Below are 13,591 nucleotides of genomic sequence, written 5' to 3' on the forward strand. Positions count from 1 at the left end.
TTTTCTTAATCACCCCAGGGTGCTAACCAATATTTGTCCCTTGACCAACATTCCACAAATCTATTATTTGGTCATTAATGTCTTGTTTGTTAACCTCACTATTTGATAATTACTTACCCTTCTTGGCAGGAGCTGCACTTTTCTTTGCAGTGCTACTGTCAGCTTTTTTCACATTTGTTGCTTTCGTATTTTGTCCCTTCTTGCCTTTTGGCACAGCTTTTGGTGTGGATTTCTCTTTTTTGGACACTTTCTTGGGTGGCTGGAAAAAAAATTGAACTGATTCTCAATGCTTTCCTTCTTAAATATTCAGTGACAGTGGACAGTTCTGCATGCTTTCTAACAAAAAATGAAAGTAACTTACAGTTCACCAGTCGATAAGAGTTCGAACCAAATTTAAAAAGGAACAGATCCCCTTAACTGGCATTACCTGAAAATAACTAGTTTTACCAGGTAAAAATATAAAATAGCAATACTATTCTGACATGGCCAGCATGGAGTTCAGACAGATTACAAAGACTGCATTACAGCCCAATCACAGTCTGACTTTATTCCTTAGAATAGGGGTCTGCAAACTGGCTCAGTCAGGACTCGTGCAGCTCCAGAGCTTGACTGATCAAAACCATTTTGATGGTAATTAAATGGCTTTGATTTTTTTAAAAAACTTTTGTTAATATTGTACTTTTGAGAAAGTATCAATTAACAACTTTGTAAAAGCCTTCAAAATGTTGTTGAAATGTGTCGGTCTCATTTTTCATTGTTATTGACATTTGAGTAATAGCAGTGTGGCTCAGATATTGCCTTTTTGACAACTTAAAAAATGGCTCTTCTTGTTATTAAGGTTGCTGATCCCTGCCCTAAACTGTGACTTTTGAATTAAGTCCATCAGTTGGTCAGTCCAGTTAATTTGGAGCATGTAAAGAGAAAACTGTCAGGACCAGATGACTAGATAGATATAAATGAGGAAGAGCTCTCAATATTTCCCAATCATTTCATCCAACAGTGTCTCAGATTTTGCCTCTAAAAATCCATTCCAGGTCGATCGCTCAAAACAAAATACATCTCCATGTTCATCACTATAGTAAGAAAAAAACAATGGGCTGAGTTTTACCAGCCCCTTGACACCGTGGGTTGTGGCAGGGAGGCCCGTAAAATGCCAGCAGGAGCAGCCCGCCAGGACCAACCACGTAGGAGAAGGCCCCGGATATTAGTGGTGGCGAGGCCTGGGTGCGGCCCCACCACTGCGAAGCGGTGGGGGCTTCATTAAAATATTGAAATTAGCCATATTAACATGCAAAACTATTCCTATTGGTTGTAGGGATGACAGGAAGGGTTAAGGGTCAAAAATCCTGAACGTCAGGGGGGAAAAAGTTCAGAATTTCAAAAAGCGTATTTTTGGGGAGGATAGGTCAAGTTACATGTTTAGAACTCAGTGGCGGGGTGGGATAGGGGATTCAATGTTACATTAAAAGTTTGTTAATGTTTTTAAGCTCACCAGCACCTTTAACTATATAAATATATCCTGAAGGGCTTCAAGCCCTTTAAAAATGATGCCGGCACCGGATACTATTGCCGGGGACGTGGTGGCCACCCCTCTAGGTCATCAGGAGCGGATGCTCCGCCCCTCCATTTATATCTATGCGGCAGCACTTACGTGTCCGAAGGCCCCCAGGGAGCGCTGATATAATTCCGCCCAGCGTTCCAATATCTCTCAAATTTCACTTTGCAGCTTGAACTGGTGCCTTCTTGTCAGGATACATCAAACTACTATTCTGGATTTACCTTTTCTATGCTATTTACTATGGTCTCCTCCTGTGGGGTCGAGTGCTAGTATAACATTTTTCACAATTTGTAATTGTAGTAATCCTAAAAAAAAGCTCTCTATTGGAACAATTTCTCCAAAATCACCCACATCATGACTTCAACATTTATCTTTGGTGCCTTTCCTTCTGAAGTGAAAAGCCTGAAGGACTAACATTTAGTGATTAACAGGCTAATCCTTCACCACAGAAAGGAAATTAAGACAATTCATATTTCCTGTCAATATCCCATGCTTTTATTAGAAAAAGGAAACAGACCAGTATGTCAATACTCAAAGGGGCTGTGCAAAATTTTTCCAGTCATAAGCACAAGTGTGACACTTTTGCATTAGATGACAGGTCACCTAAGCTGTGTAAATGAAAGCCAGATCATAGACCTCCTCTCTTCCTCTCTATCAGTGCATATATATGGAAACAGAGTATATACACGTGATCTAACATGTAAAGACAAAGATATGAGGAACAAAGTACCTAGATTCAGAAGGATCTGGACCTTTGAGGTTAGCTAGCCAATAGGTGGCAAACATAATTTAATTTAGACGAGTGTAAAAATAACTTGGATGTGCATAAGTATAAAAATGAAGCCAATTATCATATTAAATGAAACAGCACTGTATTAAAAGGACAGAGATCCAAGAATTCTACAATGGAATCTCAATAATCGCGAATAGAAAATGTAACTAATATGTCTCCAAATCATACTGATTTTTTCCCCCTCACCAACCACCTCAATTCACTGCAACAGCACTGGTTATTCTCATTCTGTCAGCAAAATCAACTGATCTGTCTTGCAGCTTCCCTACACCCCAAACTCTCTCAAACTCCAGCTGGATACATCTGATTTACACTCTACGAATGCCAATCACAGAATTCCAGTTAGAGTTGAATAGTAAAAGGCAATGCGCACTCATTTCAAGTGGACATAGTTGGTACTAAAGTGACTGGTAGCAACAATGTTGTGTTGAACACAGTAGTCAGAACAAAGACTACAGTTTTCAGCACAGTCGCTGCAGTGCGCAAGACCAAGGAAACATGAGGAAAATTTATCACTGTACTGGTGTCTTCTTTTGGGAAAGAAATTTGAAGGTCATGTAAAGGTATTCAAAAATTAAAAAAGGAAAAATTGACAAAACTAATGTAAACAAATGGTGAGCAATTCAGATATCTAGGAGTCAAATTAATAGTGATAGGAAGAACGTTTCCAGAGTAATAGATTTAAGGGGTTGGAATACCAGGTAAATATACATGGGTTTGAGAAACAATTATTATACTTCTATAGAGAGGAAGGACTGAAAGGTATGGTGAACAGCAAGCAAAATTTTATTAATCTTTGGGGGGATAAAAAGGGTTGGAACTATTGGTTCAAGTGCCTTGACCTCTCATGTGCTTAAAATAGAATTCATCACTTTTAAACTAAGTAGATCTTAGCTTAAAGATTGGTTAGGCTTTTTATTATAGAGTCATCTGCTCTTGATAGATTAGTTAAATCCTGTATATCAAATACACATTAAGTAGCCAAGAAATGACTGACACAAACCTCCACTTCTTCCTCCACATCACTTTCATCTGAAGATTTTCCCTTTTCTTTCTTTTCCTCTTCACTGCTGGACTCATCTGTAAGAATTTCTTCTAAAGTTGCAGCCTTGGATTTCTTCTTGGACCCAGAGCTGCTGCGTTCTTTCTTTCCACCCTTTTGACGCTTCTTTTTAGGCTTTGGTAATGACTGTCAAATATATTTAAACAGAATATTAGTTTTATAGAAAGATGTTTAGAAGCACATACCGAGAAAAGAGCAAGTGCATTGACTGTTGTGTGACAATCTATTGTTTTCATCTGAATTAACTGTATTAATGGCACAATATGAATGTTAAACATCACAGAACGACATGCCAGACAATTATTTAACAAAGTTGTTGCATAATAAGATTATATAAATAATGGCAATTTTAGAAATCGCTAGATTCATTTTTAGGCACCATGTCAATGAAAAATAGGAGGCCAAGGTTATCGCACTCAAATACATCAAGGAATACTTTTTAAATGTAAAACTATTGCATTCGATTACACTACCCAATTGAGCTGGCTCATGGAAGATTTTACATCTGATTAGGCAAATGAATTTTAGCAGAGACAAAGCGTAACCTAAACAACATTTCAAGTACACTTTGGTCGGAATTTCCTGATTGGGCTCAAAGTGGAAAGCCTGCACCAATAGATTCTATAAAGACAAATGAGATTCAGAATCAAATCAGTTAATCTAATTTGTTTTTGGCAATATAAATTGGGGACCAAATGTAGATTTGGGGAGAAATGTTGAGTGGGATACTACAGGAACTCCCTTCTCTTCTTTGAAAAGTGCCCTGGGATCTTCACATCCACCTGAACAGGCAGACAGGACCTTGGTTAACATTTCACCTGAATGACTAGTAAATAGCAACTATTAAAAAGGGCACTTGCACCTGAAAAGTTTGGCTGCTCTCAGATAATTAGTCACCAGGATATCTGTTAAAGCTGCAGTTATTGAGGCATATACTTATTGTAATCAGCTGTTAGTGTACTGGTACACTTTCTCCTGAACACTAGCATCAGGCATGTGGGCTAAATTCACCGGAAAAATGCTTAAATAATGGAAAAGTATAATTTAACAAAAATCACAAATAAAGCAGTAAAGCTTTGGTACCTTGGAATTTACTTAAACATTTTAGATTGTGCAGTTAAAATGATGAGTCCAGCAGGTTACATAATGAGTTTTGCTTCATTTCAAATAAACAGTTCCGATTTCAGAATCTCTACCTTCCCAGATGCCTTGGGGTTCATCAGGAAGTTCAGAATTTTTGATACAATTTCATCTTTAGTGCCTTTTCTCTCCAGGTCCAAAACAGTACAAATCACCTTCAGTGCTGAAATTGGATTCCTATAATTATGGGGGATAAAAAGAGAAAACAAGCTATCTGAAGCAAATGTAAACACGGCAGTGCAGGTGTTAACTCTAGGGAATACCACCATAAAAGCTTTAGCACTAATGCTTCTTGTAAAACAACTAAAAATGCATTTAAGGCCATTTCTATAGAATTCTATCCAACTGGTCAAATAGTGAAACAGATATATTCTCAACAGGGGATTCATATGGAAAAAGTAATAGCTTTCTATTGCAGGTACGTATTGCATTTGGTCTATTTTTAAACTGATGCTAAATCAAGCTTTTTTGAAAAAATAAATTTATTCTTGGCATATGCTGACAAAACAGCATTAATTGGCCATCCCCAGTTGCCCGACGGCATTAACAGTCACCCACATAGTGTAGGACTGGAGTCACCAATCAAACTAGGCAAGAGTGGAAGGTTTCTTTCCGTGAAGGACATGACAATCCAGCATATTTCATGGTCATTTTCTGGTGCCACCTCACAAATTACCAATTTTGGAACCAGTGACACAATTTGCTGTGGTGGGATTTGAACTGCTGGTTGCTTGTCCAGTATCAAACATTAGACTACTGAACTCTAAATCATGCTATTACGGTACAACAAACGTAATTTTAAAAAATTCCATGACAATAACAATGAGAAATAGTAAACAACCTCTCCCATTTCCCCGGCTAATATTGTGAAATGCATGTGTTGCAATCTAATTAAATGAAGTCCTAATCACAATCCAGACAAAAAGAGAAGTAAATGTAAAAACACTTGAGAAAATCATGTTAGAAAGTAAATATTAAAAATGTGAAAAGCCACAAGAAAAAGTTAAACCAAAAACCATGATCGGAGACAAAGGGAAAAAATGGTAATTACTGTTCACAAGTGATATTTTTTTCTTAAATACTTGGAATGTTCCAATATAAACCTAAATATTACGACAAACTACTGATACATTCTTCAGCATGTTTCAATAGCACTGTTTACTGGGTAAATTATATTGTCATTTGTTCAGCCTCCAAATAAAAATAACTTATTCTAGAATGAGAACACTTCATTGATATTTGCACCAAGCAATCAGATGATCTTTTCCCACTGTTTTAGTGGGAGTTCACAAGATAAATATGGACGAGGAAGGTCATCAAGCTCATCATTCTAGACCATCACAGCACCCAATTATTTCTCAATTGATAGCAGGGTTTCACCTCTATTACTCTAACCCTTAATCCACTCCATGTATTCATAATTAAAATGTGAATATCTTATGAAGTCATTGTGCAGGCATCTCCTTTCAGGGTGGAAAGTCCAAGTTTTTCCAAACTCTCCATAACCCAGATCTCTAATGTCAGGGATCAGATTTGTGGCTCTTCTCCGAACTGTCTTCGGAAAGTGAATGTTTTCCTTGCTTCTGTGACCAAAACTAGACAGTTCTAATCAGAAGAGTTTGAACAGAATTTCAAGCTCTGACTTATGGTTTACCACTTTGGTTATGTAGTTAGCATTGTTTCCTTTGTTGATATTAAAATATTCACTTGATTTTGGTTTGTTGTTTGAAACCATGATTCCAAACAGTTTTATCAATGCTATACTGAGTAGCTGGAAACCACGGCCTATCCTGATCAGACCTACTTCAGTCAACCCTACCTCAGCCACCAGCAGATGCAAACTCTTAGTTTTTAAATATGCATTAAGAGCCATTGATGATTGAGTGAATGACTTAATACCCATCTTCACAATCTCTATTTTAGTAAAAAGAGGTAATCAACTACTTTGTAAAAGAATAAATAGATTTCCCGTTTTCTTAAAGATAAGCAAAAAATAATGAAGGGCTCCCATTTCAAGAGTCTTCTCAGTCTTCAGCAATAATATCGTCATGGTGCTGACTTTGCATGTCTCTTTTTTGAAGAGTGTAATGTCTGAGTGGATGTTTCAAGCCTTCCATGCCAAACAAGGATCCAATTTTTAACCTACTAGCCCCTTCTGCTAGTAATAAATGATTAAATTGGTCCTCCTAGTGAACTGTAAAGAAAAGGGAATTTCTTAGACAGTTTTTATGGCTTGACATATTCTATTTGGCTCTCCAGTGGAAGGTGATCTTGCAACAGAATGAACAAATGCTATTAACTCTGTCTATGTGCAGTAGCTCCCAGTTATTGTCTGCCAACTCAACCTTCAAATAATATTTTCTGTCAATTATTTTATAATTTTGGTATACTTGCACCTAGATTGTAAATTTAATTCACAGAATATGAAAACAAGTGTGCAGATAGATTAAACCTAAATGTTTGCTGGTGATTTAGGTAATAAGCAAGAGGTCGTAACATCCTAGTCCAATAATAGGTTATTCTCTTAGTAGGGTATACGGGGTGAATTGAATGTTTAGTCACTCACTTTTTCAGTACCTCTTCTTTTTTCTTGTGCTGGTCACTGCCACTTTCAAATGAGAACCCAGTAAACAGACGAATGTTTTTTTTCAATGTGGCAAGCTGGAAAGAATTCAAAAGCTGATTAGGAAGGATTTAAAATCATTTTCAGGACATACTGACCATAAACCTGAGTATATCAAAAAGCATCACTTCCCTTTTAAAATAAAAGTTTTATTAACAAAGCAAACGCATTTAGCGAATGAGTAGCTGAGCCACACAAACTAACAGCATCCTGGGTTTGATCCCCAGTCAGTCAATGCTGAGTTAGTCATGGGCCTCAGCTCCCCAAGGTTTGTGGGGAAGGAATGGTAAAGTTTCATTCTTAATCTCTCCTGGCAGTGCATGAATGAACTTCAAGCGAGGAAAAGATCGGATTTGACTGTGATACTATCCCTATGTTTGAACACATCTATGATACTGCTCAGTTTCTGTCTGTCCAGATTGTTTTAATTGGTCAGTGTAAGGGGCGCGTCTGTTGGTGTGGGTGCCTTGCGCAAGCGGAGACATGTGAGGGTGCATGATGGAGAAAAAAAACCAACAGTGGAACGCAAGCAGAGCCCAAGGTTAACCTGGCTCAAGACATGCTTCCGTGAGGAATGGGATTAATAGGCGGGATCGAGGTGGCAACAGATGGAAAGGATGGCATGATGGGAAGCATGGAAGGGCATGGAATAGAAGGGATGAGATGATGGAATTGGTTAAGTGTGGTAAAATGGCAAGGACAATTATTTGATACAAATTATTCAAAATGCAAATATTTCAGGAAAGCGGTCACATTGATTGAAAGAATCAGCGTTGATTCTATAGACGAAGATGATAACAGTCTATACCCTCCAGTGTTTCTATACACTCTTAACTCTAATGGGTATGCCACTGCACAAACTTAGACTCAAGGAGAAGCAGTTATAAACGTTGCTACAAAACTGGAATCCTAAACAAGGACTGCGTCATTGAACAAGATTGGTAGTTAGGAAGCTGTTTTCTTCAATGATAGATGCTGAACTTACAACAGGCAGATTTCAAGGAAGAGTGTTTATTCCTCAAATAATATTCAGCCCATCAGATGCAAACTTGCCTTTTCAACTCAGGTGAAAACAGTTCCCAATTAGATTTTCATACTCTATGACTATAAAAACAAGTAACAAGGCCAGACTCTTGACATAATTTGGATTGATTCCTAGGCCTGTTTTTACATATGGACAGCTTTAAGTAGCTTCTCCAGAGTGAGAAGCTTTGATTCTGTTAAAGTCCTCGGTGACAGAATAACTAGAAATCTGTACTTAAAGAAGTACTGTTGCAAGATGCTAATTTGACAGCAAATGTTTTGCGGATCTTTGCTAGTTGTTACTTATTAATGCTCACACAGGTACAATAGCACCAGATAACCTGTAGCCCTGCAAGGAATTAGCCCGGCCAGCACAAAAAGAAAATTCTTTCCTTAAAAAGAGAACATATTTCTGCCTAGTACATCAATCACCGATTAACCCGATTCCCATGCACAAAAAACATTTAAACATAGGATCTGCCCCAAAACTAAAAAAAAACATATGTTATTTTGCTTTTGCCCATCTACCAGGTACTTAAAAACAACCAAGTACTGAAATATTTTTGATCATCTTACCGAACCTGGCCTGTTGTATAAAATTTTGTGAAGAGATTTGAGATCTTCAGCCTTAGTTTTGCTCATGAAATACTGTACCCTCTCAATTTCTCCGAGCTTTGTGCCTCTACCTGAACAAAACAAAAATTTATATTTCACTGTATGTACTGTTGTACTTTTTTTTGAATTCACACAATGACTCCAAAACAAATAGCTAGTATTTATGCAAAACAAGGTATTCTAATCAGGTCTCTACCAACAGCACAACAGCCAAGTCAGGGAGGAGCTGAGCTTTACAGACCAGGAAGGCTTCAGCTTCAATCCCCAGGCTGTGCTGAATTAGTTATCTTAGATGCGGCAGTAGTAGAGCTACTTCAATAGAATTTACAGCACAGAAACAAGTCAATGCAGATGTTTATGCTCCATACCACCCTACTCATCTAACTTCATCAGTATATCCTTTTAGGTCTCAGCAACCCGCTACAAGAACAAGCGACGAGGGAGCAAAACAGCTCAGATTCCTTTTTGTGTTTGCTATCCAGCATCCTATGCTGGAGTGCCTGCCCATGCGTGAACATTAGGGGAGGAAAGAATCATTCTTTGGTGCTATGGTCCATTTAGTTCAACAGTGTGCCAATGGTCATCATCTCAGCTCATGCAAGAAAAATGGACCAATTATGTGAAAGACCAATGGGCAACTCATGCACTGTGGGAAGAGAATTTTCGAGAACAGAATAATATGGGGACATTTAAGGTGAAATAATTAATCAATCATGTACTACTAATAAACTAACTTCGGAGCTGCAGGGAGGGACAGCTTATCAGAAATGACTTCATAGCTTCAGGGCTGCACAGACAGCTTATCAGTAGGAGTAGACTAACAAGAGAAAACTAACAGGACAGTTGTAAGCCGCTTCATAGCAGCCTACTGTGTAGCAATCAGCCTAACATTCCAAGGAGATGGGGGGGGGGGGGGTGGGGGGGATGAGAGACTGCTAGAAGGGAAGGTGACAGGGCAGTACCCCAATCAGGCCATGACACCAAGAAACTGCAGAGTTTGTAATCCAATTGGGAACATAAAGGGGGTGTCACTGATTTGTATGAAGAACTATAAGGAAGGCTTGATTTCCCTGCTCAAGCAAGAGGAGACAAGGGAGAGCCCAGGTGTTGTTGCTGTTTGCTTTGCTGATGATGTAACCAAGAAGTACTGCAATAAAGTTTCTTAAAGCTACAGTCGGACTTCGTCTCTCTTTGTGTAATTAATGGGATCCAACAGTCATCATCTCAGCTCATGCAAGAAAAATGGACCAATTATGTGAAATACCAATGGGCAACTCATGCGTGTGGAACTGTACTTCAGCAAGGAATCAACACCTTCAGGAGTGGAGGAAACAACTAGCTGAAATCTTACATATGCAACAGACATTAAATATATCCAGCTGGAGGGGATAATAAAAGCAAAATACTGCAGATTCTGGAAATCTGAAATAAAACAAGAAATGCTGTAAATACTCAGCAGGTCTGGCAGCATCTGTGGAGAGAGAAGTAGAGTTAACATTTCAGGTCAGTGACCCTTCTTCAGAACTGGAGGGGATGTTCTGTACAAATGCAGCCTTCTCATTGCAAGAGATTAAAATTTGTTGAAATGCTCTCAGTAACACGAGAATTTTCCAAACTGAGAATTCTTTTCTTCTCCCTTTCAAAAAAAAACCTGGCTAAACAAAATTCACAAGGAGACCAACCCTGGTTCAATGAAGAGTGCAGGAGGGCATGCCACCTCAAAATCAGGTGTCAACCTGGTGAAGCTACAACCCAGGATTACTTGCATGCCAAACTGCATAAGCAGCATGCGAAAGACAGAGCCAAGTGATCCCATAACCAACGGATCAGATCTAAGCTCTGCAGTCCTGCCACATCCAGCCATGAATGGTGGTGGACTATTAAACAACTAACTGGAGGAGGTGGCTCCACAAATATCCCCATCCCCAATGATGGGGGAGCCCAGCACATCAGTGCGAAAGATAAGGCTGAAGCATTTGCAACAATCTTCAGCCAGAAGTGCCGAGTTGATGATCCATCTTGGCCTCCTCCTGAAGTCCCCAGCATCACAGATGCCAGACTTCGGCCAATTCGATTCACTCCGCGTGATATCAAGAAACGACTGAAGGCACTGGATACTGCAAAAGCTATGGGTCCTGACAATATTCCGACAATAGTACTGAAGACCTGTGCTCCAGAACTTGCCGCGCTCCTAGCCAAGCTGTTCCAGTACAGCTGCAACACTGCCATCTACCCTGCAATGTGGAAAATTGCCCAGCTATGTCCTGTACACAAAAAGCAGGACAAGTCCAACCCGGCCAATTACCGCCCCATCAGTCTACTCTCAATCATCAGTAAAGTGATGGAACGTGTCATCAACAGTGCCATCAAGCGGCACTTGCTTAGCAATAACCTGCTCAGTGACGCTCAGTTTGGGTTCCGCCAGGGCCACTCAGCTCCTGATCTCTTTACAGCCTTGGTTCAAACATGGACAAAAGAGCTGAACTCAAGAGGTGAGGTGAGAGTGACTGCCCTTGACATCAAGGCAGCATTTGACCGAGTATGGCATCAAGGAGCCCTAGCAAAACGGAGGTCAATGGGAATCATGGGGAAAACCCTCCGCTGGCTGGAGTCATACCTAGCGCAAAGGAAGATGGTTGTGGTTGTTGGAGGTCAATCATCTCAGCTCCAGGACATCACTGCAGGAGTTCCTTAGGGTAGTGTCCTAGGCCCAACCATCTTCAGCTGCTTCATCAATGACCTTCCTTCAATCATAAGGTCAGAAGTGAGGATGTTCGCTGATGATTGCACAATGTTCCGCACCATTCGTGACTCCTCAGATACTGAAGCAGTTTGTGTAGAAATGTAGCAAGACTTGGACAATATCCAGGCTTGGGCTGACGTGTGGCACGTATGTTACTTGCTACTTAAGTACCAGGCAATGACCATCTCCAACAAGAGAGAATCTAACCATCTCCCCTTGACATTCAATGGCATTACTATCGCTGAATCCCCCACCATCAACATCCTAGGGGCTACCATTGACCAGAAACTGAACTGGAGTAGCCATATAAATACCATGACTACAAGAGCAGGTCAGAGGCTAGGAATCCTGAGGCGAGTAACTCACCTCCTGACTCCCCAAAGCCTGTCCACCATCTACAAGGCACAAGTCAGGAGTGTGATGGAATACTCTCCACTTGCCTGGATGGGTGCAGCTCCAACAACACTCAAGAAGCTCGACACCATCCAGGACAAAGCAACCCACTTGATTGGCACCCCATCTACAAACATTCACTCCCTCCACCACCGACGCACAATGGCAGCAGTGTGTACCATCTACAAGATGCACTGCAGCAACGCACCAAGGCTCTTTAGACAGCACCTTCCAAACCCGCGACCTCTACCAATTAGAAGGACAAGGGCAGCAAATACATGGGAACACCACCACCTGCAAGTTCCCCTCCAAGTCATACACCATCCTGACTTGGAACTATATCGCCGTTCCTTCACTGTCGCTGGGTCAAAATCCTGGAACTCCCTTCCTAACAGCACTGTGGGTGTACCTACCCCACATGGACTGCAGCTGTTCAAGAAGGCAGCTCACTATCACCTTCTCAAGGGCATTTAGGGATGGGCAATAAATGCTGGCCTGGCCAGCGACACCTACATCCCATGAATGAATTTTAAAAAAATCTAACTGCTACAAAAGTATTACTTCCAATGGTCAAATTTCTCAATCACACAATTGCAGCACTTTATGCAGCAACGCAGAGCTTCTGAGAAAAAAGCAAATGGCCCATGACTTCCACATTAAAAAGTATTTCCCCAGATATTATAAAGGACTTTGCTTAGCATGATATTGCACACCAATTCATGCCTGTTAATTTTATTTTCCTTTAAATTCTCTTTTACAAATCGGAACACAGTAGATTACTGCAGCCTACTTTTACACTGCAGTTCTAGGATTTGTATTCCCATTTGCTTCACTCAAGAACAATAGCATGGAATGACAAAGCCTCAGTCCATCATGCACGCTCCTTCCACAGATCATGTATAATAACCTGCTTCCTCATGGATTCCCTGCAACCCATTTAAATCACCCAAGTTCTGCAATGTCTCCCCCAGCTTTCCAAACAAAATCAAGCACAACAAAAATCCAGGTAACTACAACCATAAAGCTTTGAAATGTTTACCTTCGGGAATACTAAACGTCTCTTTTGCAGATGGCGTCACTTGCAAAGTCAATCTTTCCACTTTTTTCTTTTCCCTTTTCCCTTCTACGATGGGACTTCTTTCTAGTAACCCAACTGCAACATTAAAAAAAAGTATTCCTGTAAATGAAATTTGGTGTCGAACTCTTAAAAATCAACAGTACTGATTTGAACTTTACCCCTCTCCTCCTCCTCTTCCTCCTCCTCCTCCTCTTCACTCTCCAATTTTTCATCTTTTTCTTCTACTTTTGCGGAAGAAGTGTCAGGCTTATTTCTCTTCTTTGTTCCTTCAGCCTTGCCCCCTTTCTCAAGTGCAGCCATCTTTGAATCTGCTTCTGTCGACATTAGAGTGTCTATCAACACAGAAAATTCACATCAGCACTTGGGAAGCTAGCATTAGTATTTTCACAAAATGTATCATGAATGCATCATGATCTGCTTAAATTACTTAGTGCTAAGCTCACTAATGCATAAATAATGTCATTTTTTCTTTCCATATGTTATCGGGGCCAGTGACCGGGTTTATGCAAAATTCCACTAATGAACTTGACCGAAAAATTAACATTTTCCAAAGATTTCAAAG

At 40.0% G+C, this 13,591-nt stretch overlaps 1 protein-coding gene across 1 annotated transcript; it reads right to left on the reverse strand.

The window, feature by feature from the left end:
* Positions 1-113: 113 nt before the first annotated feature.
* Positions 114-13,358, reverse strand: dek (DEK proto-oncogene; the record flags this gene model as incomplete). Its single annotated transcript, XM_068025896.1, has 7 exons — positions 13,188-13,358; positions 12,991-13,104; positions 8,777-8,886; positions 7,121-7,215; positions 4,611-4,731; positions 3,355-3,540; positions 114-259 (listed from the first exon to the last, which is right to left on the reverse strand). Coding segments are annotated over exons 1-7 (938 nt in total), but the record flags the coding sequence as incomplete, so codon positions are not given.
* Positions 13,359-13,591: the final 233 nt, after the last annotated feature.

This window comes from Heterodontus francisci, unplaced genomic scaffold (assembly GCF_036365525.1).
Source record: "Heterodontus francisci isolate sHetFra1 unplaced genomic scaffold, sHetFra1.hap1 HAP1_SCAFFOLD_2312, whole genome shotgun sequence".
NCBI lineage: Eukaryota > Metazoa > Chordata > Chondrichthyes > Heterodontiformes > Heterodontidae > Heterodontus > Heterodontus francisci.